General features: G+C 34.9%; 2 protein-coding genes across 6 annotated transcripts; both read left to right on the plus strand.

Moving 5' to 3' along the window:
• The first annotated feature begins 1,511 nt into the window (after positions 1-1,511).
• Positions 1,512-4,044, plus strand: LOC112800724 (laccase-11). Its single transcript, XM_025843096.3, has 5 exons — positions 1,512-1,674; positions 1,798-1,949; positions 2,033-2,406; positions 2,509-3,432; positions 3,695-4,044. Exons 1-5 carry the CDS (start codon positions 1,552-1,554, stop codon positions 3,823-3,825), a joined length of 1,704 nt encoding a protein of 567 aa, XP_025698881.1. The 5' UTR covers positions 1,512-1,551; the 3' UTR covers positions 3,826-4,044.
• Positions 4,045-10,541: 6,497 nt separating this feature from the next.
• Positions 10,542-20,083, plus strand: LOC112800725 (uncharacterized). Of its 5 annotated transcripts, none has more exons than XM_072236683.1 (27): positions 10,542-10,895; positions 12,294-12,667; positions 12,753-12,914; positions 13,029-13,194; positions 13,274-13,390; positions 13,503-13,633; positions 13,751-13,901; positions 14,341-14,405; positions 14,735-14,833; positions 14,937-15,052; positions 15,481-15,655; positions 15,753-15,863; positions 15,959-16,037; positions 16,168-16,311; positions 16,420-16,533; positions 16,691-16,812; positions 16,905-16,987; positions 17,075-17,199; positions 17,288-17,405; positions 17,485-17,622; positions 17,912-18,008; positions 18,103-18,228; positions 18,498-18,590; positions 18,682-18,787; positions 19,084-19,226; positions 19,314-19,403; positions 19,520-20,083. In XM_072236683.1, exons 2-27 carry the CDS (start codon positions 12,503-12,505, stop codon positions 19,646-19,648), a joined length of 3,165 nt encoding a protein of 1,054 aa, XP_072092784.1. In that variant the 5' UTR covers positions 10,542-10,895; positions 12,294-12,502; the 3' UTR covers positions 19,649-20,083. The 5 variants fall into 5 exon arrangements, with proteins under 5 accessions (XP_072092784.1, XP_072092785.1, XP_072092782.1 ...); XM_072236684.1 differs by having other exon boundaries at positions 10,554-10,916; positions 14,338-14,405; positions 17,285-17,405; XM_072236681.1 differs by having other exon boundaries at positions 10,569-10,895; positions 12,111-12,667; positions 14,338-14,405.
• Positions 20,084-24,291: the final 4,208 nt, after the last annotated feature.

Below are 24,291 nucleotides of genomic sequence, written 5' to 3' on the forward strand. Positions count from 1 at the left end.
ACTACAATAACCTTATTATAGAAAATAACTAAAATACTTTTTTATATATATATATATATATATATATATATATATATATATTAAATATTGAAAACTCTAAATCCTAACTCTATGACATTACAAAAAGAAGAGAACGGTTCAAACTTAGAGTTCTCAAAATTATATAATAATAATAATAATAATAATAATAATAATAATAATAATAATATTTTAGTCATTTTTTTATAAAAAGATATATTATAGTAATTTTTTATAAAAAAATATTAATTTAAACTGGTTTAAAGTGTAATTTATTAATTTTTTAGTCAAATTAATTTATCTGATTTAATTTTAATAAAAATAATACGATTTAATCATGATGTGTATTAAATTTTAATTACTAAAAAATATCTTTTAAAAAAATCTTTTAAGTATATTTATTTGAATAACTCTTTATCACAAAAATAAAATAAGAAGGAAGAGCCTCTAGTATTTGACAATTGCGCTTATATACAAGATGATCACACAACTTATTATGGATTTGGATCATACAACAGAAAACATTTTGGTTTCACAATTAATTTGCCCAAAAAATTATATTATAAAAAGAACATGATCGAGTTACTATTATTTTTTGTTTCAGCAGTATAATAAGCAACAGAAAAGTCCATCACTGAAGAAACTTCTTAGTATGGAACCAACGACAAAGAATGGTCTAAAACAAGCAAAAGATTTGGTAGCTCTTGTAATAAAAGTACGATTTAAGCAAATCATGATTAAAATATGATTTCAAATAATGACGAAACACATAAATAATAAGATCATATATATAAAGCCAATACTATTTTACAAACAACACATGAGGAGATCAAATCCTGTCGGTAGTAACACCGATGTTTTACCATTATCATGGCATGCATGATAAGCACATGTTTTTTCTTGCATTAAATTTTTGAGAAATATTCACTAGCTAGAACGGCAAAAAGGGTTTCTGGAATTAGGAATTAGCACACTAACCCTTCAACCATTACTTCTCCTTAAAGATAAAGCTTAGCCAATGTATATTAAGGTTTGTTTGGTTTCATGTAACTCTCACATTCAGCTCAAAAACCTAGCTCAGCCTCTACGGATCAAATAAAACTATATGGCCTGTTACCTGTAACATACATATATATACATGCATATCTTTATCAGAATTTCGCTTACGATCAATGCTAGGGACCAGCAATTTTTGTGATTGTTAGCCATCAACTAGCCATCAATGATGATTTGATGGTGTGAGATTGGTGTGAAATTTCATCCAATGACTCACCTTCCTCTGCTGGTTACATACTGGCCAAAATTCAATAAAACTGCTGGCCCCTAGACTTTTCCTTTCGCTTACAAGTTTACGTGTACAACTCATTGAATTACCAACTAATTACTCTAAGGTGTATTTTTATTTATTTAATTCTTCATGCAACAAACTGAAAAGTTCTTCCTACCTTCCCATTATTATTCATATAAATACTTCATGTGTGCTACTACATGATGCATTAATCATACACAAGAGTCAAATTTTCATAAGCAATAATGGCAGGCTTGTGTGGTTTCATGCATAACAATGTCTTAACCTTTCTCTTCTGCTGCATGATGATTGTTGGCTTAATAATGCCTTCACCATCTGAAGCTGCCATAAAGAAATACAAATTTGATGTGAGTACGTTATATTTGTTTGACCATATCAATTATCATAATCTACTGCTTAGATATCCATGCAAAAATGCAAAACAACTTCTCTTGATTTATATCTCATTTTTCTGCTTTCTATGTACACAGATTGAATTGAAGAATGTGAGTAGGCTGTGCCATGCAAAACCCATTGTAACAGTAAATGGAAGGTACCCAGGGCCAACTGTTTATGCTAGAGAAGGAGATAGAGTACAAGTCACTGTCACCAACCATGTACAATACAACTTGTCCATTCATTGGTAAGCCAAATTAATATTTTAAAATGTATGTTATTAATGACTTAGTTATGCTTAATTATTAGTTAATGTTAATTAATACATAGGCATGGGCTGAAACAACATCGCAATGGGTGGGCTGATGGACCAGCTTATATCACACAGTGTCCTATTCAAACCGGAAACAGCTACACTTATGACTTTAATGTTACTGGGCAAAGAGGAACACTGTGGTGGCATGCACACATTCTCTGGCTCAGGGCCACTGTGCATGGTGCAATTGTCATTATGCCTAAACTTGGAACACCATTTCCTTTCCCACAGCCAGCTAGAGAGTTCGAAATTCTCCTAGGTGAATGGTGGAACAATGATGTGGAAGACATTGAGAAACAAGGGACCCAAATGGGAGTGCCACCAAATATCTCAGATGCACATACAATCAATGGCAAACCAGGACCTCTATTTCCTTGCTCTGAGAAGCGTAAGGAAATTAATTAAATATTAGTGCATGAAATTAAACATATATGTTTTTATATTATGCAAGATATTTGTTTTAACTGCGTATTTGTTTCAATTTATTCAGACACTTATGTAATGGAGGTGGAACAAGGGAGGAGTTACCTGCTGAGAATCGTCAATGCTGCACTCAATGATGAACTCTTTTTCGCCATTGCGGGTCACAACATGACAGTTGTGGAGGTTGATGCAGTTTACACAAAACCATTCATCACAAGTTCCATACTAATTGGACCAGGACAAACCACAAACGTTTTAGTCCATGCCAACAATGTTCCAAGCAGATACTTCATGGCCGCAAGGGTCTTCATGGATGCTCCAATCTCAGTTGACAACAAAACCGCCACGGCTATATTCCAATACAAAGGCATCTCAAACACTCTGATCCCTTCTCTGCCTCAACTTCCTGCTAGAAATGACTCAGCTTTTGCTCTGAGTCTTAACAAGAAACTCAGAAGCCTAAACTCTGATCAATACCCTGCTCTTGTTCCTCTCAAAATTGATAGAAACCTCTTCTACACTATTGGTTTAGGCATGAATCCTTGCCCTACGTGTGTCAATGGAACAAGACTAGTTGCTTCATTGAACAATGTCTCATTTGTGATGCCACAAACTGCACTTCTTCAAGCTCACTATTTAAAACTCAAGGGCGTTTTCAGAACTGATTTTCCTGATAGACCTTCAAAACCTTTCAACTATACCGGTGCACCGCTAACCGCAAATCTTGCCACCTTAACGGGGACACGGCTTAGCAAGATTGCCTTCAATTCTTCGGTGGAGCTGGTTTTGCAAGATACCAATCTCCTCTCAGTTGAGTCACATCCATTCCACCTTCATGGATATAATTTCTTTGTTGTTGGAACTGGTGTTGGTAACTTTGATCCATCTAAAGACCCTGCTAACTACAACTTGGTTGACCCCATTGAAAGGAACACCGTTGGAGTTCCCACCGGTGGTTGGGTAGCTATTCGTTTCAGGGCCGATAATCCAGGTAAAAACACTGTTTAAACACCACACACGAATAAAACAGTAATATTAGGGACACAAAAAAAATCAGAACCTAACTTATTTAGCAATAATTAATGAATACTAAATAAGATAATATTTAGCTGTTTTTGGCTAATTTTTTTTATTATTAAACATTTTTGCAAATAAAACTATAAATCATACAAATATTTCTCTTAAATAGTCATATTCTTCTTCTGTAGTGACATTTTTCCCCTATGTATGGTGACATATATATATGTATATAGGTGTTTGGTTCATGCATTGTCATCTGGAGCTGCACACTGGTTGGGGATTGAAAATGGCTTTTCTTGTTGAAGATGGACCAGAAAAAGATCAATCTGTTTTGCCACCACCAAAGGACCTTCCCACATGCTAGCCGTCTACACTAAATTATAGGAAAACAAGGATTGTATTGTATTGAACGTTTTTTCTAATGTTTTTGTTGTGTTCTTTTATTTGTCTGCTTAGCCTTCCGCTGGTAAATTTTGCAGAAGGCTTTTAATTGTGAATTAATAAGAACAGAGCAATGTAAGGAAGCTTTTTGGGATTTATTTTGTTGAATTTTCAAATGTGATTCATTACTGTTTTCTTGTTATTTGTGTGAGTGTTGATTTCTAGCTATGATTGAACTCAAAGTACATCGGTTACGAAACTAACACGGTTACACTAAATCCACATTGATTATTGTTATATACTAATTAACTTTATAATAACATGAATATAAATATAAAAGAAGTTGATTAGAGAGATATGTGGACTAAATCTCCATTTTGGTCGCTAAGATTCATATGACTATCTATTTTGGTTGTCAAAATTTAAAATTATCTATACTGATCTTTCATATTTAAGTTTGAGTACTAATGGGGTTCTTCGACTCTTTTCGACAATGACCAGACAAATGGAATGTTGAGTAAAGATGATGAATAAACAACGTCATTTACCTTTGGCACCCAAACAAGTCAGAAATGTGGTTGTTTTGTATATGAAGGAAGAAGAAACAATGAAGACCCAAAATAAATTTTCTTTCTACCTCCACTATTCTTCATTTTTGATTTGTCGGGCGCCAAAAGTAAATAACGTCGTTTACTCATCATCCAATGTGATAGAGAAGTACCATCTCAACACTCCGTTTGTCTAATTATCGCCAAAAAAAAGTCATGGACCATATTCGTGGCCGGACTTAAATCTAGAGAGGTAATATAAATAATTTTGATATAACAATATATATCAAGTAACTTTGTCATTCACTCACTCCCTTAAATTAGTTTTGGAATTCAAATCTACATTGCCAGCTTAAAAGATATTGTAAAAAAAATCTTATATATATATATATATATATATATATATATATATTAAAAATTATCTTTTATAATTCTCATTTTATACAATATTATAATATTTATTTCTATATGATAATAAATTTATATATACTAATAAAATAAAAATTTTAACAAATAAAATATGATATATAGATTATATTATTCATATCAGTATATATATATTTTTAAAAAAAAAATATCATATTATTATATTAATTAAAACATTCTTACAATTTATTAGAAAAAAAAAATCCTAAGTATAATTCACATGTCATATTTTTATTTTTTTAATAAATTATAAAGATATTTTAATAAATATAATGATATGATATATTTTTAAAAAAACTTAAATATTGACTTAAATAATATAATTCACATTAGTATTTTTATTTATTTATATTTTTATCATATCACTATATCTAAATTTATTATGGAAAACAAACACCTAAATTTATAGCTTTAATTTGATTAATGAAAATGCAACTTTAAATGTCCAATAAATACCTAATTGTCACGGTAAATTTTTAGAAGGTTAGATTTAACAGTGTTTGTATAGTTTTCTGGAGTATTTGAGAATACTCTAGATGGTTCCGAAACATTCTAGAATGTTCTAGAAGGTCCCAGAATACCCTAGAAGGTTCTAGAAGACTTTAGAAGATCATGGAATATTCTAGAAGAGTGTGGATTGATATAAAAGTATGAAGAGTTGTATGGAACAATCTAGAAGTATTTAGAAAGTAGTAGTATGATACATATTTATAAAGAAGGTTCTAGATGATTAATCTAGACCATTGATTAGATTTAATCCTAACCATCCATTGAGGAGGTGGATGACTATAAATAGGAGGTAAGAGTTAGTGTGGGTGTGTGTGAATCATTTTGTAACCACACTTGAGCAATAAAGTGTTCTTTCACCAAAGCTTCCTTTCTCTTGTGTTCTCTTGTATTCTTAGCTTTCTTGCTAAGTATTGAGGGTTAGGCTGACTTGGTCTTAGCTCAAGAGGTTGAGTAAGTCCGAGTGCCGGCACGGTAGCGTTGGAGTGTGTCCAAGGCCGTGACAATTTGGTATCCGAGCAAGGTTCGAGAGGGAGCACAAGTGGTTTGTGGGTATGGCTTCAAATATCACCATGGAGCATGTTGAGTCACAAAGGGGAAGGGATACTATTCCTTCTCAATGGGGAGGCAAGAAGGTACGTTCTTCAAGTGAGCCTAGAGGTAAGGACTCTAACTTCTTAGAAGAAAGAGTTTCTATGTTGGAAAATGTTCTATCCTCTATGGATGAGCGGTTCCAAAGGATAGAACATGACAAGGAGACCCTCGAGGCTCACGTGTTAGGAGAACTAGATGCTTTCAAAGAAAGCATGCTCCAAATCGAAGAGAAGCTTGAGAATTCCTTGAAGTTATTTGAAGAAGTTCGAGTTTGGTTCGAGGAGGCGAAATCTCGACCAACCATTATAAGGGAGACAACAAAGATTGATCTCCCCAAGCCAAAGGAGTTCAAGGGCGTAAGGGACGCTCACGAGGTGGAGAACTTCCTATGGCAAATGGAGAGGTACTTCGAAGGCCAAGGGGTGGTCGAAGAAGCAATAAAGGTACGCACTGCAGCTCTCTACCTTTCTGATAATGCTACTTTGTGGTGGAGGAGAAAGTGCGTAGATATGGAAAAGGGTACTTGCAACATAGCCACATGGGAAGATTTCAAAAGGGAATTGAAAAGACAATTCTTCCCTGAGAATGTGGTTTATGAAGCAAGGAAGAAGTTGAGGGAGTTGAAGCACAAGAGTACGATTAGCGACTACGTAAAGGAGTTTACTACTCTCACGCTTCAAATCCCCAACTTAGCATCAGAGGATGCATTGTTCTTCTTCATTGATGGACTCCAACCTTGGGCAAAGCAAGAACTACAAAGAAGGAATGTTAAGGATGTCGATGAGGCCATCGTGGTGGCCGAATCACTTACTGAGTATCATAGGGGAGACTCTAAACCCAAGTCTTCCTCCAAGCCTAGTTTTGCTAAAGGTGGGGGAGACAAAGGGAAGAGTTTCTCAACCAAGAAGGAAGGAAAATACTCTTCAAAGAAAGAGTACGAAGAAAAGAAGAAGGCTTTCGTGCCCAAAGGAGGATGCTTCGTGTGCAAGGGACCACACCAAATGAAGGATTGTCCCAAGCTAAGGACTTTGGCATCTATCGCTGAGGAACGAGAAGCTCAAACTCAAGTAACTGAGTGTATTGGATCTATCCAACACATAAATGCTGTGAAGGCCAAAGAGGCAAGCACTGCAGAAAAGAAAGGCTTGATGTATGTCAAAACCTTTATCAATGAAAAACCCGTCATGGCTATGATCGACACTGGTGCTACACACAACTTCATCACGCCTGATGAAGCAAAAAGGCTTGGGTTGAAGATCACCGAAAAGAATGGCTGGTTCAAACCCGTGAATACCAAGGGTAAACCCCTTAAGGGAGTAGCAAAAGGGGTTGAGATGACTCTTGGTTCTTGGAAGGGCCTTGTGGATTTCTCAGTAGCACCCATGGACGATTTTAAAATAGTCATCGGGCTCGATTTGCAAAGGAAGGCAAATATAATACCTATGCCATACTACAATATAGTATGCGTCATGGAGAAAGGGTCTCCATGCATGGTCCCTACAATCTCAACGGCGGGAGGAATCCCGATTCTCTCGACCATGCAACTCAAGAAAGGTTTCAAGAAGGAGGAGATGATGTCTTTGACTTTACTACAAGAGGAGTCAACAGCCAAAGGAGAAGATGTTCCCTATAAAATCAAGGAAGTCCTTGAAGAAAATAAGGATGTGATACCTTTCGAGTTGCCAAAGCAGTTACCACCTAGAAGAAAGATGGATGACAACATTGAATTGGAGTTAGGAGCGAAACCGCCTATCTCAAAACCATACAGGATGGGGGCCATTTCTATGGTTGAAGGAGATATTGTGCATACCATCAAGGAAGGGTTGCATCACGATCCATTAGCCAAGAAGTTGGTGGAGTTGGCTAGAGAAGGTAAGACCAAAAGATTTTGGTTAGAAAACAACCTTCTCTACACAAAAGGGAGAAGACTATACGTTCCTAAATGGGAAAATCTGAGAAGGAAGTTGGTAAGAGAATGCCACGACACCAAGTGGGCTGGTCACCAAGGTCAGCGAAGGACCTTAGCACTCATTGAATATTCTTATTATTGGCCTCAAATGAGAGATGAAGTGGAGAGCTATGTGAAGACTTGTCTTGTGTGCCAACAAGATAAGATTGAAAACAAGACACCAAGCGGGTTGTTGGAACCTCTGCCTCTATCAGAGCGACCGTGGGAAAGTGTCTCTCTAGATTTCATCTCTGCCTTACCGAAGTCCGAGGGGTTTGGATCTACTCTCGTGGTAGTGGATCGATTTTCGAAGTATGCTACCTTTATACCTGCCCCTACTGACTGCACTGCAGAGGAAGCAGCACGACTATTCTTCAAGAATGTGGTGAAGTACTGGGGATTGCCTAAGAGCATCATTAGTGATCGAGATCCACGCTTCACAGGACGACTATGGACAGAGCTGTTCAAACTCCTTGGGTCGGAGCTTCATTTCTCAACAAGCTTCCATCCTCAAACCGATGGGCAGACTGAGAGAGTGAATGCCTTACTCGAGTGTTACTTGAGGCATTTTGTAAGCGCTAATCAGAAGGATTGGACAAAACTCCTAGACATTGCTCAATTCTCATACAATCTGCAAAGGAGTGAGTCTACAGGGAAGAGCCCATTCGAGATTGTGACTGGACAACAGCCGCTTACACCTCACTCTCTTTCTTCCTCTTACTCAGGGAAGAGCCCTGGAGCTTATCATATGATTAAGTCATGGGAAGAACAAGCAGATGTCACTCGTTCTTACCTCGACAAAGCTGCCAAGAGGATGAAGAAATGGGCAGATAAGAAGAGGAGGCATGCAAGCTATCAAGTGGGAGACAAGGTAATGATCAAACTTCTTCCACAACAATTCAAAGCCTTTCGCAAGGTTCATAAGGGCTTAATTCGCAAATACGAAGGGCCATTTGAGATCATTGGACGTGTTGGGGAGGTTGCTTACAAAGTACAACTTCCTCCCTCTATGAAGATTCACCCGGTCTTCCATGTGAGTATGCTTAAACCATATCATGAAGATCAAGATGAACCGAGTAGAGGTGACTCGAATCGTGCTCCGCCTGTGGTGATTAGATCCTTCGATAAAGAAATCGAAGAGATCTTAGCTAATCGCGTTGTGAGACGAAGAGGGGTACCACCAAGTATTCAATATTTGATCAAGTGGAAAGGGCTCCCGATAACTGAAGCTAGTTGGGAAGCTCGTGAAGATCTGTGGCAATTCCAAGAACACCTAGAGCGCTATCATGAACAGAACGCGACGAGGACGTCTGCGCATTAGGTGGGGGAGAATGTCACGGTAAATTTTTAGAAGGTTAGATTTAACAGTGTTTGTATAGTTTTCTGGAGTATTTGAGAATACTCTAGATGGTTCCGAAACATTCTAGAATGTTCTAGAAGGTCCCGGAATACCCTAGAAGGTTCTAGAAGACTTTAGAAGATCATGGAATATTCTAGAAGAGTGTGGATTGATATAAAAGTATGAAGAGTTGTATGGAACAATCTAGAAGTATTTAGAAAGTAGTAGTATGATACATATTTATAAAGAAGGTTCTAGATGATTAATCTAGACCATTGATTAGATTTAATCCTAACCATCCATTGAGGAGGTGGATGACTATAAATAGGAGGTAAGAGTTAGTGTGGGTGTGTGTGAATCATTTTGTAACCACACTTGAGCAATAAAGTGTTCTTCCACCAAAGCTTCCTTTCTCTTGTGTTCTCTTGTATTCTTAGCTTTCTTGCTAAGTATTGAGGGTTAGGCTGACTTGGTCTTAGCTCAAGAGGTTGAGTAAGTCCGAGTGCCGGCACGGTAGCGTTGGAGTGTGTCCAAGGCCGTGACATAATGGTAATAATAAGATTATCAAATTACCTTTTGATGTGGGTTTTTTAGTTAAATAAAATCGTTGCGACCTCCTTAGGGTTAGCTCCCTGATACATTAATCGCTGCAGGTTGTTGAGGGTCTCATAAATGATCGTAAATCGTGCCAAGGTGAATGGTGTCCTCTTTTGCACGTAAATCGTGCCTCCTTGGTGAGGTTAAACCTGTCAACACATGACTCACTCCAGTCTAAAATAATTTATGTCCACTCCTAACCCCCTGAGCCCTGGCACAATTTATGGTTCTTTTGAAATATATATGCATGCATAAATCATCTTAAGGTGGTAAGACTAATATATTATATAACCTCTAACTCCCTATGATGATTTATATAATAGTGGAAACAGGGTATTTATGTTTCAAAATGTAATTTAGGAGAATCCAGAAATTTTTTTCTCCCTTTGATATCTCCACTCAATCGAATAATTATGGTGAATATTAAGAAAAAATTACACTAGACATAACTAAAAGAAATAGTCTATATTTTCTGTTTAATTATATATTACATATTTTCAAAATTAATTTTAATAATAATAATAATATAATTATTAATGTTTTGAAAATCGGTTCAAATTGATCGGTCGAACCATAAACAGTTAATAATACGGTTTGAACTTTGAACAGAGGACAAAACCGCAATATTTGAAAACTGAAATTGGTCTGTCGAACCGGACGAGAACCGGTTGGTTGAATCGAACCGTACTGGGCCGGTTTTTTAAATTTCCCCAAAATGCCGCGTTTTGCGAAGGGCCAAAGGGAACCCTAGTCACCCACACTCCCACAGAGGCACACAGACCCACTCACGGACTCACCTCACCCCTCTCCTCTCTCGAGCCTCCACTTTCACCTCTCACGTCTCCAGTCTCCACTCTCACTCTTCGTTGAGCCACCGCCACTTCCGTTCAGCACCGCCGCCGTCGCAACATCCGTTGAGCCAACATCACCCAGCTCTGTTCACGCAGCCACGAACCGTCGCGAAGTCAGCCTTCGAAGATCGCAGCCACTGCCATCGCCAGCTTCTGTCGCGCAGTGTCTTCCCCCCGCCGCCGCCAGCTCTGTTCGACACTTTCCATCGCGCCACTGTCCCCGCCAGCTCTGCATTTTTACAGGTTTCCAGCTTTTAACTCTAGGTATAAATTCTGTTGATTGTAATAATAATTGTTGAAGCATGATTAATTCATTTAATTGTTGAAGGCTTGAAGCTGATTGTTGGTTATTAGAATATTTTTCAGACAGAATGTTCTTCACATAAAAAATGATTAATTGTTGGTTCTAAACTTTGCTGTTGATTGCTTGAAGCCTTGAAGCATGAATAATTGTTGAAGCTGATTGCTGGTTATTAGAATATTTTTCACACACTGTTTGGAATGTTCTTCACATCAAAATTGACTAATTGTTTGTTCTAAACCTTGTTTTTAATTGCTTGAAGCATGATTAATTGTTGAAGCTGATTAATTGTTGAAGCATGACTAAATGTTTAATTGTTGAAGTTGAATGCTTGAAGCATGATTAATAATTGAATAATTGTTGAATAATTTTGGATTATTTTGAATGTTGTTTGTTGAGATTATTGGGTGATGAGTTGCTGTGATATTGTAATTGAATAATTGCTGGTTATTAAGAAGATGCTTTCATGAGTACAACACTAAGGAATGAGGACCGCAAAAAATGGTTGATGAATTTTGAGCTTTCTTGTTCAAAACAAACTTTTAGGAATGCCACACCCACTAACCTCACACCGCTCTCTTCTATTCTTTCTGCTACTTCGATTTTTCAGCTTGCAAATACAGCCACAGCTAATAATTAAAAATTAATAAATTTATAACACAAAAATGAATGAAAGGGGTTCAATTATTTTACTTAATTGAATAAACTGGTTAATAATTTAGAAACCAAAGCCATAAAATAAAATCAATATAAAATTCCTTTTCTGGGTTATTAAATCAAATTGTCCAGTAATTTCCCATGTTCGATACTTAGTTACAGAGTTTATTTACCGGTTTTGAGAGCCTTGTTTGGAATTAAAAATAATGGGCACAATAAAAGTTAGTTAATAAAGTTGTTATATATTTATGTATATACATATATTATTTATTTTATATATTTTTAATGTGTATTCATATTCTACATGCATTTTATACGAGTTATTTATTTATATTTTATTTATTATTTTATTATAAAATAGTTTTTTGGTTCAATTACGATCAAATCGGTTGAATCTATAAATCATTAAACTAGTAATTAGAGCCGATTCGGTTTTCAGAACCTTGATAATTACACATGAATTAACATTTATTAGTGTCTTCTTTCCTATAATGGTCTAGACAGTAGAGGTTCTCCCATAAACCCTACACCCAATTGACCCGAAAACCGTGAATCCGCCATAAACCCTACTACCCTGTTAGGAAGTCATAAGAAACGAACCCATAGGAACAAAATTCCTGAAATGCCCCTACCCTAATATCAAACACTGCCAATTACACACTCTTTCCCTCCTCTGCTTCCAGCAGCTCAGAATCGCACCAGCTCCTCATCCTCCTCCGTCGCCGCCTCTGACCACCGCCCCTTTCTTCTCTACCGCTGGAACCACGCTCCTTGTTCCCTGAAGCCACTAGCAAGTCACGCTCTATTCCAGACAACCGTCCTGCGAGCTCGCCGACACCACAACCTTCGCACACGCCGCCGTCTGCCTTCGTCTTTCTCCGCTGGTGCCAACATGGAGGGTTTAGGCAGCCATGCTATGATGGACTCAACGGAGTTGAAGGTTAGTGAGTTATTGAAAGAGGTCCACCTTTATCATTCCTCTCACTTCTCCAGCATCGTTGATAAAACCGTCTCCGCCATAAAGTCATGCATCGACGAAATCCCCGTTGACTTCAAGGTCTGCTCTTTCAAGCTCATATTATTATAATTTGTTCTTTTTGGAGCATTCAACGCTGATTCTTTGAGTGCTGATGAGTTTTCAGGTAACTGCGGATGTAGCACCGAAATTCGTTAGGGACATTGGTGCGGATAAGGTTGACTTCATGTTTAAGAAGCCATCACTCATCGAAATCGGAGGCAGTTATTCTATTCAGAGTCTCGCTAGACCTGAGCTCAATGTTGATCTTATTATCAGGTTACCCAAGGTATATTATTTTAATATTCATATAAATTTAAACTAAAAGAAGGGATAACCAAACTTATATACATGTTAATGTTCATGGTATTAATGTCACGCTATTTTCCTATTATTATGTTAGGGGTGTTTCCACGAGAAAGATTACTTAAATTATAGGTACCATGCCAAAAGGTGCCTTTATCTCTGCTTGATCAAGAAGTACTTGGAGGCTTCTCCATCTATTGGTAAGGTTGAATGGTCTACCTTTCAGAATGAAGCCCGAAAGCCTCTGCTGCTTGTTTATCCAGGTAATTTCTTTTTGTTCTTGCACACATTTTACCTTAAAACAATAGTGGCATGGCTAACATTAAAAGGGAAAAATTGCAGCTGCAAAGGTTGCTGAAGTTCCTGGTCTTTTTGTAAGAATCATTCCGTCAGCTACGTCTCTATTTACCTTATCAAAGCTGAACATGAAGCGTAATAACATTCATAATTTGAATCATGGTTTGTTCCTCGACTTCCCCGGATATCTAGTTATCTATATTTTGTTTCATTGAGATAATGGCTTCTTCCCTTTTCTACATCCTATTAATCATTGATTGTTAATATTCTCAAGGGACCACACTTCAAGCTACGCCAAAGTACAATTCTAGCATTCTGGAAGACATGTTTCTAGAGGATACAGAATTTGTCAACAAAACATTTCTTGGTTGGAAGGAAATAAGAGAGGCTTTGATCCTGCTTAAGGTTTGATATTTGAATATTACTTTTGCATCATGCATAACATGATAACATCTAATAATGTTAAAGATATATATATATAATAGGGAACACGGAATTGAGTTCTTGTTTCCATTGATCTAGGTTTGGGCTCGACAGAGAAGTTCAATATATGTTCATGATTGCCTGAATGGGTTTTTGATTTCTGTCATACTGGCATATCTTGCTTCTAGGCAACAAATCAGCAATTCAATGAAGGCAATCGAAATAGTTCGGGTTACTTTGAACTTCATTGGTATGTGCATAGACTCTCCTTTGTATCATCATCATGATTGGTCAGTACAAAAGTGTATCTGTTCAGATTGTTTGCGCTTAAGATAGACATCCATTTCTTTCATGTAAATGCTATGGACAAAATTATTGTAACTTTTGCGCTATACTTGGCTAATGTTTTGGTGTCTACTGTATTTTTTGTATTTGCATTTTGCAATTGTTTAACATTGTTCCTCTTTACTGGTATATCCAATTTGATAGTTTTGTTATGGAAGCCTATGCCATATCCTTTCAATCCAGTGTCACATGTAGTTTCTTAATTAATTTTGTAGCCAATTTGCTATTGACAAAGAACCATCACAGATTGGGACTTGGGAGTGGGGATTAGGTTTTGACATTCAATGCACATATGTTGTGTAATAAGTATATATTCATTGTTGCAAATGTTTTTTTTGTAGCAGCTTCGGAGTCGTGGAGCCGAGGGCTATACTTTCCAAAGACAGGCCTGAGTAGTATTACAAAAGAGGTCCACATCTCTACTTGTTTTTTAATTTTTCCATTATTTGGTTTTGTTTTTCTTTTAACTGTGTTATCATATTATGTGGTATTTATTTGCATTCACCTTCCATTTGTTATCTGTTCTGATATCAACATCTTGAGTGATTTGGTTCTCTATTTCCATATTGTCTGTTTTTTTATACTCGAGAGAGGGAGCCAGCCCGACCTAGTGAAACAAGGCTTAGTTGTTGACTATCTCATACCTATGATTTTGCATAATATATAATATATTTGCAATTTTCTGACACAACATGTTAGTCTTAATACAATCATTGTGTCCGTGATTTTCATTTTCAGGAAAAGATTCAGCTTAAAGAGTCATTTCCTGTTATCATATGCCATCCATCTGGAGGATTCAATTTGGCTTTCCGAATGTCTAGAAATGGTTTAAATCAGGTATGTAGGCCATAATACCAATTTTAAATGTTTCCTTTTCCTTTTTCTATAGCTGCTGTTCTCCTTATTTTCTTTGCTTTTGTTCCACATATTTTATATTCAGCTTCAAGATGAGGCTGCTTTGACACTTAAGTGCATGGAAAAGTGTAGAGATGGCGGATTTGAGGAAGTTTTTATGACCAAGATAGACTATGCGGTTAAATACGACTATTGCATAAGGTAACTTATTCCATTTAATTTTTTTGTGTCCGTTAGTCTGATTGAATGCTTTTCCTGTTGGATGGTAATATAAGTCATAGGAGTGTTACTCTGCGATCTCCATGTTCTAGTGCAAAACTTTTTGCATGTTTTACTTTGTTGTATACTTTTCAATGTTCTTTGTAGATTAATTACATTCTACAATTGGAATCTGATCAATGTAATATGTTGGAAATGTAATATAGATACAAAGGAAAATGAAGAATTTCAATTATCATATTTGGATTTTTAGCAGCTCTTGTTTATGTGTCATTAAAATTTTAGCGGATTATATCAAAGGAAGTTTGAACAGAAAAGTTCCGAGCTCCCCTCCTTGGATCAATTTCTTGATGACTGACAGACTGACTTGTAAGCTAAAAATCTATTTTATTACATGATTGCTCTTATAGATTAAATTTGAAGGGAAAGAAGGAGGTATATGTATCAGGATTTTGTTTGGATGATGAGTGCTGGAGATTGTATGAGGAGAAAGTACATGGTATTTTAGCCAAAGCGTTGAATGACAGAGCAAAGTCGATCCAAGTTACATGGAGAAACACACAATGCCAATGGAGTGTGAATGATGTATGGTTTTAAACATGATTTTTCACTATTTCATTTAAATATCATGTTTTGGATACTTTGTTCTTTCTCTTAACTCTAGTTGAATTCACAACTCCAGGGATTGTCTGTACTTGATAAAGAACCATTGTTCATAGGAATTTCAGTGAGTACTTTGGAGAAAGCATTTAGGATAGTTGATATTGGCCCAAATGCTGAAAGTAAAGATGAGGTATATTTTTTTGTCCAAATATAATCTCTTTTTCATTTTGTTTTCAAATTTGTTTCCTTGCATGCAATACAGCCGTTACTCATGATTTGAAGCAGGCTCTGGAGTTCCGGAAGTTTTGGGGAGAGAAAGCAGAGCTTAGAAGGTTTAAAGATGGTAGAATTGCTGAAAGCACAGGTTTGGCTTCTTGTGTTCTGACTTATCGTTTAGTTGTTTGACTATCATACCTTTCTATCCTTGTGGCTGAAGTCAAATATCCTGATGACTAACATGATAATGGCATTTTTTATTGTATGAAAAATCATAGTATGGGAAAGTGACCAATGGTCAAGGCATCTTGTTTTGAAAAGAATAGTTGAGCATGTGATTGGTCGGCATCTTTCTCTATCCATGGAAAATATTATAGGTGCTGTTGATCAACTGGATTTCTCTTTGGTTCATGGTGCTGGAGGTATTGGGAACTCTCTCTCTCTCTCTCTCTCTCTCTCTCGTGTTTTTGTGTGTGCGTGCTTACCTTATTAATAACTGCAATGTTTTTGAAACGATTAACTCTTGGCAGATCCTGTATCATACTCTGGAAATTTGCTTGGGGCATTTGATCTTTTATCAAAGCGCTTGCGTCTTATTGAAGACCTCCCTTTGAAGGTGTCAAGTGTACAACCTTTAGACTCTGGTATTTTACCTCAAACTTGTCATTTTCAGTGCTTCTATTTGCGTTTGCATTGTAGTTCACAATTAACAATTATTATTATTATTTTTTTCTAAAAAAGAAAAAGTAATTATTGAAACCTGAGCCAGATCAATGTTGCATGTTTATTTTTTATTTACAGCTTTCAGGTTTACATCAGTCTTTCCTCCTGAACCTCATCTTCTAGCTAATGAAAAATTTGAATCTCTGAGACTTAATAAGTATGTTCCATCGTGCATTCAACCTCTGGAAGTCATGATTCAGGTATGGATTTATTCACCGGCAGTGTTAAATGAAGTAAGCTTGATATAGGCAATTTATGACAACTTTCTTCCTATTTTTGGGGCTTTTCACAGCTGGAGGGTTCTGGAAACTGGCCAATGGATGAAATTGCTATTGAAAAGACAAAATCTAGTTTTCTTATTCAAATCGGAGAGAGGTGGGGCCTTGAATCTTTGTTTTACCTTAGGATGGATTCTTTATCAGTATTTCATTCGTTATTTATTTTTTTGGTTATTATTGGCAGTCTTCAGAAGACATGGGGGGTGACATGTACTGCCACTGAGAATGATGTAGATGTTTTGATGGCTGGATATGCATTTCGTCTTAAAATTTTGCACGAAAGGGGACTTACTCTGTTAAACAAGGAAGGTACGGGCTTCCACTACTTATATGAATTTGATGACTTATTGGAAATCTTACTTCAATCCTACTTATCAAACCATTTAACATGCAGCAGGAAATGATCAAGCAAAGCGTGTTCATTCTACTGACAAGAAACTTTTTATTCATAGTCAGCATGCAAGCATGATCAATGGTTTACAAAGTCGTCACCCAATATATGGGACAGTAGTGAGGTGAATGTTTGAAAATTTCTTTGTTAAGCTATATTACATTTGTAATGTGGAACTAATACATGGATTTTCATGTTGATAGACTTGCAAAACGATGGGTTTCTTCACATTTATTTTCAGCTTGCTTGTTAGAGGAGGCTGTCGAGCTATTGGTTGCATATGTCTTTCTGAATCCCTTTCCGCTTGGTGTTCCTTGCGCAAGAATCAATGGGTTTTTAAGGTGCATATCTAAATCATTGCTGGTAATCAAATCAACAATCATAATTTTGACTAGAGATGAATGTTTAATTATTTATTTTGAGATTGCTTAAACATTGCATCACGTACTCTCTTAACTTATATTACTGGAAACTTATGTTCTATGTTGAAATATCACAAAATTGGGTGTGAAGTTGCGCGGATAATTCTCCTTAGATTTAGGATTCAGTATATATCAGATTGCTGTTAAGCACTTGGGTGTTTTCTAGCACTTTTTCTAGTTTTCATATATGTGTCCGATTTGTTGACAGGTTCCTGAGATTACTCTCACAGTATGATTGGACTTATTCACCATTGATTGTTGACATAAATAATGACTTAAGCCCAAGTGATGAGAAAGAAATAAATGTAAGTCGTGTGATTGAGCACATCAGTAAAGACTGATTGATTATGTTGGTCTTCAGTCAAACGTAATATCTTCTTGACAACTGTGGATTTTCAGGATAACTTTTTGCTAAGAAGGAAAGGTCAAGGAGAGAATGGGAAAAGTACGGAAGCAGGAATGTTCTTAGCTACAGTTTATGATAAGGCATCCGAGTCTTGGACTGGAGTATCACCAAGTGTTCTGGTTAGTTCTTCCTGTCATCCTGTGATTGGATATTTTACAGCATTTTTCCCAGTTATTAAGGCCTGATTTTTGAAAGAAAAAAATGCATCACCTTTATATGTTTGATAATTTCATTGTCTTTGAACTTGTCGTTTTGGTAATGCATTTAAATATTGGAGTAATTCTCTATGATATATGGTCATACATGGATCCAGATTGTGTTTTGAGTAAGAATAAATGTAAGTAATTCTTTCTGCTTATTTAATTTCTGCATTATTTGTTTCTAACAGGAACTTAAAAGGTTAGTTGCATATGCCAGAAGCAGTGCAAATTTGTTGACAAAACTCACTTTTCAGGAGGAGGTTGGTCCATATAGATGGGAGGTAAGTGGAGCACCTTAATTGTTTCAAATTTTAATAAAAAAATGAGATATCTTTTTCACAAACTTGATGAGTTATTAAATTATTGCTGCAGTGCCTTTTTCGAACTCCTTTAAACAATTATGATGCCATAATTCTTCTCCACAAGGACAAACTCCCATATCCCCAAAGACTTCTCTTTCCATCTGAAGCTGATAATGGTACAATTCCTAATAACTGGTAGTTTATACAATTGTACAGTCCATGAATGGTTTAAGTGTGATGGGAAGTGTGATTATTACTGATACAATGCAATTATGTGATTTTGCTAGCTATAACGGGTTTATCTGATCAACATTGATGGTTATATAAAAGTGTTCAAGATATATGATTCATATGATAACGAGGACTATAAGTAGTTGACAGCATGGATATTATATGTTTTTAGCTTCTCTGCTTCAATTTCAGATTTTGTGCTTGACTAATCAAATGATATTCATATTTGCAATGTTGGCAGGAAAACTCATTGCTAGAGGGCATGCTAGCAAGTCTTTTCAACCCTTCTTGTTGCCTAAAGATTTGAAGGGTAAACCAGCAGCACTTAAAAATAAGTTGCTTATAGACTTTGATCCATCAAGGTTCTTTGTCAGAGATTTAGAGGCAAGTACAGTGAAAATAATTTGACGGTGAACATAACATGGTGTGTTTCTTATGCCTAATTTTGATACTTCCATCTATCACTTGCAGAAAGAGTTCTCCAACACATTCAAGGTATGGCATGATTCTCTGGGAGGTGATGTAATTGGCCTAACGTGGGTAGAATCTTACTCGTCAAAGGTATGAAAATTGCATTCAGAATTTTATATTTGTGGACTTAGTGCAAAGTACATTAAAAACAAATCTCTCTCTCTTTTGTAACCGTTTTCTTTCCTTTTTTCCATTCTCTTTTAAAGAAGCGGAAGCAAGAGACAGATGTGAATGAAGCACACAACCCACCCAAGGTTTTAAAAGCAGTGGGTCAAGTTGGGAAAGGGTTTGTGAGGAGCATATGCTTTCTAAAGCCTCCAAAGCTCACAAACTAATCCTTATTCCATTTTTGTTTTCCCTCCAGTTGTCAATATGATTACGAGATAATTTTCGAGGTCATTAATATGATCAATTATAAAATTATCACTAATTATTGTGGAGGAAATGGTTGAATATAGTACCGGTTGTGTGCAGCACAAGAATACAATTTTGGTAGGTAGAAGAGTTGGTGCAGATTGGTGTGTATAATATTTATATTTGTCACTATAACCACAAGTCCTCCACAGCTCGGCAGCTCAACAAGTATGAAGAGCTTATGTTTTCCATTAGTGTAATCTGATTGGCATATTAATGTATGCTTTTTGGGAAATTTTATTTATTTATATTCTTTTCACGGTCCTTTGAAAAGAAGGCTGGAAAATGTAATGCTATATCTGAATATTAGCGCAACCGTTTTTTAGATTCAATACAGAAGTCCTAATATTGCCCAATTAAAGCTTTGCCAAAGCTGTAGTCTAGCTTAAACTTAAATGAATTATCAATTAGTTGATTTCTTGGTATAAAAGAAAATCAAGCATTGGCGTATTATGGTGGAAGAATCTCTCTATTTTATATATAATAGAAGAGCCGTAGATGATTAGCTTCTTGATAAGTGGAGCAGCTAAATTTTTTACGAATTTGGATTCTCTAAATTTTAAATTTTTACTTTAAAAGATAAAGTGTAATTTTTCACCATTAGTTTGATAGGTAGGACCAAAAGTAAATATGAGAGAGAAATTATTTAAGAGTAAAAGATTATACTTTGCTCTCTAAAGTAAAATTTAAAATTTAGAGAATTCAAATCCTGACAAGTACTAAATTTCAACAATTGACAAGTGGTTGCAAACAAAGAGAATGAAAATTGGAAAAAAGATTTTTAACCAACTTGCAATAATTTTTTTATATGGGTAAAATTTTAGTGTAACGTTTATTTATTGAATTTTATGATGTTTTTAAAATTTTAGGGGCGGGTTGTCTCGTCCTCAAAATTTTGAAAAACACCATAAAATCCAATAATAAGTGTTACATTAAAATTTTATTAATATCTAAAAAAATATATGATTGGCAATATTCTATTATGGCTAATTTTATAGGTTTTCATTTAGTACTTAATTTTTGTCTAATTTACTTTTTATAATAATTTTTAAATATTTAAAATTTTTAATTTTATACTTTTAAATTGAAAATTAATTATTTAATTTTTTAGCAATTAAACAATAATTTTTAAACACCATAGTTGTTGAGTTTGAAAAACTAACAATATATTATTGATGATGACTAAATATTATTATTGAGTTAAAAGTCTAATTATTTGTGTGATTAGTTTGTTAAATGTGCTGAAAATTAACTAACTAAACTAGCCCAATAACAAGCAAACAAAGTCCAACAATAGTTTAAATCCATAAGCTCCAAGAAAATGAGTGGCTGAATACAAATCACACTCTTAGGCCCATATATACCTATATATTTCAAAGAATAAGTGGTTGAATATAATTCACACTACTTTTATAAGTCCAATTGATGATCCAAGCCCATTCACTTGAATTAGTGGCTAACTAAGCAATAGAACTCAAATTTCATCATAATCAAATCACACCGAAGTGAATTCTCTCTTCTCTCTTTTTTTATTACCCACTTGAAATCACGGAAGTAAAGCAAGAAAAAGGAAAAGTTTTGATTAGGGCTAAAAAGTACAAAAAGTGGGTTACTAATTTCAATAAAAAAGAAGAAAGTTAAAAAAAGTTAGGGTAAAAAGTAAAGATCACATGCGAAGGCTTATTAGAGAAATCTTTTTATCTTTGTGCAACATTGAAGTTTATAGAAGAAAACTTTTTCTTTGCATACACCGAATCGAAAAGCTCAAATATTTGGAGGTTAGGGATCTTTTCAAAAAATCAATAGTAAAAAAAGTTATTTGGAGGCAAAGTACAAATAAAAGGGCTTAGATTCAAGAAGAAATTTAAAAAATGATGAAAGAGAAGATAGAAGGTATGAATATATATATGGTTAAATCACTGTTTCTACTCTATATCTCTTCTGGAACGCCGCTGCTGCTGCTGATATTAGGAAAGAAGAAGTTAAATGTGCTGAAGAAGAATTTTAAGTTTTGGAAGCTTTAACCCTCTATTAAAAGGGTAAACGGCCAAAGGTTGGAGCAAAGAGTGAGAGCGCAAAATTTGAGTTCTCATACAAAGTTTTTACCTTCTTCTCTTTCATGGTTCTCATTGAATATTCTGTCTCAGTCTAATTTTTCTTTGTTTTAATGAAAAAAGGCATTATGATAAAGAATGTAAGAAAAAAGCTATTGAGAGTAAAAAGATAGAGTTAGACTTGGAGAAAAATCCATGTTTATTTCAGAAATTCTTTGTATGTGTTTCTGTTTTGTTTTTCATAATCTTGAGGGAATTTCTTTGCAAGTTGGATGAGTACTTCGCAGTTGAAGATTAGGGTGAGTTTCTAGTCAAATTTGATTTGGTTTAGAAATTAAGTTTGTCCCAAATATAATTAGATTGAATCCTAGTAAAATTGGTGAATATATCTTGGTTAAAGATAGTGAAATTTTATCATTGTTGTGATGGATTGTATATAAATTACATTGCACTATGTAGCTGAACCAAAATATATAGCTGTGTCACTTCTCTTTCTCTTCTATGTTTTTGGTTTTATACTTTCGAAGACAAAATAAAATTATCTCCTATTTACTCTATCCAGATTAACCTCGTAACTATATACCTTGCACTCAATTCTATTTTGGCTCTTCTTTTAATACAAGACAAAATAAAAGTATCTCTTATTTTTATGCAGGAATTGACTTAACAAAATTTATAAAATACACCCACTTTAAAGAATAAGCAAACTAAATTAAAAAAAAACTTAAATTCAACTTTCTTCTCTAAACTATTGTATCCATTAATAACAAATTCCATTCTATTATTCCAATAATTTCACCACCCTTTTCCTGTCATTACATTCATAATTATATGTCGGCCGTGAAGAATTACTTTATTTTTGGGTTAGTAAATATTGACATGGCTTAATTCAAGTGAAGGAGGATTCATAGCAATACGAGGTAGAACCAGATAAGACCAGAAAAGCACTACAAAAGCTTGATCAAGAGATTCAATCTCTAATAAACCAATCTCTTCTCCAAAAGTTAAGAGGGATGTTATTCTCTCTTTTCTTAATCATGTCTTTATTCTATAACTTGGTGTTCCGGTATGATAATCATTTGGTGTTCCTTAATTTTTTCTTATTTATCTACCTACTAATATAGATGAGTTAATTGGCTAGCCAACACGTTCCAATGTTCCAACACTATGTATTTCTTAATAGAAATTATCCTATGATAATATATCTCAATGTCCTCCTTCGTTTATGTATATTATTTGATTTCTGCACTAAATTTTAGGAGTTTCATATAATATAGAAATGTATTTTGGTCAATAGAATAGAGAGATATACACACACTATGTTGAATCGCTATTAGCCTCGAGAAAAATCTTTATATTTTTGCTCACATTATTTACATTGTTTTTAATTGATTTAGCTATATATTTGTGAAAATGCAAACTAAAGCTTTTTAGGGGATTACATAAACCCTTAGAAACAGTAAGAAGTTAGTGTTTTTAAGCTTCTCACCTTCTATTAACTACTCTCTTAACAATTCAAGTTATTTCTCTTTCTCTTTAATGAATTGTTTTTTTTTTCCTTGCTTTATGTGTTGCACATTGAGTAAAAAAACATGCTAGAAAGATGTTCGGTATTTATTATGTGCTTTTCGCTTAAAGCATATGATTTTTTCTTTTTTTAATTTGGAAGATTTTATGGTGCTAAAAGACAAAATTGTTAATAATGTTGAGTTGGATGCGTGTCTAAGATACAAATTAACTGATATATCTAGTTATAGGATCTGACAGTATGAATAAAAGCGGGCCTACAATGAGAATTTTTTTTACAAAGTCAGATAATTTTATTCATGAAACGAAAGAAACATATAAATGTTTATATATGGGACAAGTAAAAGAAATAGAAAACTTTTAACATTTTACTATAGAAGTAACATCATATAATAATTTAATAAAAGAAATAAAATAAAATAAAGTACTCATCAATTAGGAATTATGAATTTGTGAAGCTCTTTTTGCAGTTTTAAAGTCGACGCCATTATTTCTTTCACACTAGTTGATACATTATCAAAAATGAACCTGTTCCTAACCTTTCATAAGGACCAACTCAAAACCACCATCATCATCATTTGAGATGAGCTATTGGATTGGGTACGCAAGACTCACATTCTCAAATTTCACTCAACATAGAAATTAGAGTCTTCGGTGCCCCACAATGAGAATTTCTTGTTAAAAAGTGAAGAAAATTAATCCAAGTTATACTGGTCATTAGACTTATAGTTTGTTAATGAGATAAGTGAAAATAAATTTAATAATAGTAGAACTAAGGCCAAATACAAACTGGATTTAGAGAAAGAGAGATATTCAAAGTACATAACTCCTCCTGATAAAAAAACACAACTCCTAATTTCTACTCCCATCTTCCCTACATATCCCATGTGCCTCTGTTGAGAATGATCTTCTCTGCCAAGACACCATGTGAGTTTCATACTACCAACTTAATCAGAGTGCAGATGCTGCAATTAGGGGTGGAA

This window comes from Arachis hypogaea, chromosome 5 (assembly GCF_003086295.3).
Source record: "Arachis hypogaea cultivar Tifrunner chromosome 5, arahy.Tifrunner.gnm2.J5K5, whole genome shotgun sequence".
In the NCBI taxonomy this organism is placed as follows: domain Eukaryota; kingdom Viridiplantae; phylum Streptophyta; class Magnoliopsida; order Fabales; family Fabaceae; genus Arachis; species Arachis hypogaea.

What these genes read in the sequence shown, in the direction of transcription:
- LOC112800724 (XM_025843096.3), top strand. Translation starts at nt 1,552, where the DNA reads ATGGCAGGCTTGTGTGGTTTCATGCATAACAATGTCTTAACCTTTCTC. An exon ending in ATTTCCTTGCTCTGAGAAGC is followed by an intron (nt 2,407 to 2,508) that starts GTAAGGAAATTA and finishes CAATTTATTCAG; the next exon opens with ACACTTATGTAATGGAGGTG. An exon ending in TTTCAGGGCCGATAATCCAG is followed by an intron (nt 3,433 to 3,694) that starts GTAAAAACACTG and finishes ATATGTATATAG; the next exon opens with GTGTTTGGTTCATGCATTGT.
- LOC112800725 (XM_072236684.1), top strand. Translation starts at nt 12,503, where the DNA reads ATGGAGGGTTTAGGCAGCCATGCTATGATGGACTCAACGGAGTTGAAG. An exon ending in GCCAATGGAGTGTGAATGAT is followed by an intron (nt 15,656 to 15,752) that starts GTATGGTTTTAA and finishes TCACAACTCCAG; the next exon opens with GGATTGTCTGTACTTGATAA. An exon ending in TACTCTGTTAAACAAGGAAG is followed by an intron (nt 17,200 to 17,284) that starts GTACGGGCTTCC and finishes TTTAACATGCAG; the next exon opens with CAGGAAATGATCAAGCAAAG.